The sequence below is a fragment of the Benincasa hispida genome, chromosome 2 (assembly GCF_009727055.1).
Source record: "Benincasa hispida cultivar B227 chromosome 2, ASM972705v1, whole genome shotgun sequence".
Lineage (NCBI taxonomy): Eukaryota > Viridiplantae > Streptophyta > Magnoliopsida > Cucurbitales > Cucurbitaceae > Benincasa > Benincasa hispida.
This window is the reverse complement of record NC_052350.1, coordinates 48,374,009-48,376,057: the sequence shown is the minus strand read 5'-3', so window position 1 is coordinate 48,376,057 and position 2,049 is coordinate 48,374,009. Positions and strand designations below refer to the sequence as shown.

The following is a 2,049-nucleotide window of genomic DNA, read 5'->3' as shown; positions in this document are numbered from 1 at the left end:
CGATCATCCAACAAGCCCAAAGATCGATCATCCAATTGTACTCACTTTCCACAAAATTAATACAAATACAAAGTTCAAGTTCCACGAAATAAATTTCTAACCGTTCCAATACAATTTTTATTTAGATAAAACATTGTAAATCTTTTTATTTAAAAAAATAATATTTCATATGTGACGAAGTTATAATTAAAATATTCAACTTATATAGTTTTTTAAAATTAAAATTTAAATATTACAACACCATATTCTAATCTCAACTATATATATGTGTATATACTCGAGGTCAGATATAGAATCGGAGATTATATTCCTATTTCTCATCTAATCAGAGATACCTAATCAACTCCATCTTACTCAACAACCATCGGGGACCTTCACCACACTTGTTAAACTAGTGATACATGAAGTTTTCCAATAATTCATTATTATTTTTTTTTTTAAGTACCATGTTTGTAGGGTAGAAAAGGTAACCATCAACTTTAAGATATTTTAATTGGCCCATATAAAGCATGATTTAATCTGATAATGTTTGAATTACTGTATGATCCAAATTTAACATGAATTAATTACTCCATATATAAAATATGATCCAAACCCTTCTTATAATAAAGGGATTTTTTTTTTTTTTTTCTTTTACAAACAACAATACTTCCCACTGCAACAATTCTACACATTTTTTTCCAAAAAACAGAGTAGAAGAATTTGATGGCCGAGCTCAAAAATTTTGGGTCCATCAATCTTCAAGGATTGAAAGGCAAAAAAAAGGTATTCGAGAAAGGGGTGCAAAAAATATTTAAAAAAGTTCAAGACCCCAAAAAGCAAAAAAGGAAAAGAAAAAAAAAAAAGGTAAAAACCAAAGCTCTGAAACCAAAAAAAACCTTCAGAACTCTGTTTTTTTGCTCAGAAATTCCATAAGAATGATGATGAGTCTTGATGAGTGGTGATGGCGTCAAAATTCTCATCTCCATAATCAAAAGAAGGAGTTGTGGAAGAAGAATCATTAATAAACATTTCATTATAAAACGGATTGTATTCTGGAAATAACCCAAAATCCGATCCGTAATTCCCCGATCCCATGGCGTTGTGAAGATCAAAAAACGGCGATCTTTCATCACATTCAATTACAGAGGTAGTCACTTCGGATACCAGCGACGGCGATGGTGAATCGACGGTGGGTCTGGTGAGTTCCGACGAAGGCGGTGGGTCGGAGTTAGCGAATTGGGCGGCGACGGATTGAATCTCTGTTCTTGAGAGCAAACTAGCACCGGCAATCTCCGGTGGGTTATCAGGGAAATTGAAACGAGCAGAACGGCCACGCAAGCAAAACAGAGCCGCATCGAATGCACGCGCCGCCTTCTGGGCTGAATCATAAGAGCCTAACCAGATCCGTTCACGGCTGTTGGGGAGACGGATTTCGGAAACCCACTTGCCCCACTTCCGGCGGCGCACTCCTTTGTACCGTGAATCGGAAGTGTCAACGGCGGCGGCGGCGGAAGACGGCTTCGTCATACAATGGGGGGGAAATGGGTTTAAATCTTTTAGATTTTTTTTTTTTGTTTTGTTTATTATTGTTGTTTGTTGAGTGTTAGTGAAAGGGAATTTGCGGCGGAGAGTGGAGAGGAAGGGGTATAAATAAAGAAGAAGGGATTTTGACTTGGACCGGAGGATGGAGGCGCGTTGAAAGAGGGAGGAAACAGCGGAACGCGTGGGGACACGAAGGATGACGCGTGGAGATTAGCTTTAGGTTTGGCAATTCATGATTGTGATTTTGTTTTCTTTTTGTTTTTTTTTTTTAAAATGTGGGTAAGTATACTCTATACTATTCACGTCACGTGTGACAATTGCTTTGTGATTTACTCGTGCTTTAAATCATTCTTCATATCCCTTCTTATCATGTCTAAAAACCTCCACAAAAAATTTGGGATCCCACTCGGAAATGGTTAATCATATTAAATGTCTGCGTTTTGATATATAGGATTATTAATTTTTTTTTAAAGTTAAACAAATGTATTTGATTTATCAATTTTATATATAAAATCAAAACTAAAT

The 2,049-nt window shown here is 36.0% G+C and overlaps 1 protein-coding gene across 1 annotated transcript; it reads right to left on the bottom strand.

Annotated features, from left to right (window-relative positions):
• Nucleotides 1-542: 542 nt before the first annotated feature.
• Nucleotides 543-1,819, bottom strand: LOC120071496 (ethylene-responsive transcription factor ERF017-like). The gene has a single exon (XM_039023812.1). The coding sequence runs from the start codon at nucleotides 1,507-1,509 to the stop codon at nucleotides 901-903; it is 609 nt and encodes a 202-aa protein (XP_038879740.1). The 5' UTR covers nucleotides 1,510-1,819; the 3' UTR covers nucleotides 543-900.
• Between the last annotated feature and the right edge of the window lie 230 nt (nucleotides 1,820-2,049).

Coding starts and splice junctions, on each gene's coding strand:
- LOC120071496 (XM_039023812.1), bottom strand. CDS start 1,509: ATGACGAAGCCGTCTTCCGCCGCCGCCGCCGTTGACACTTCCGATTCA.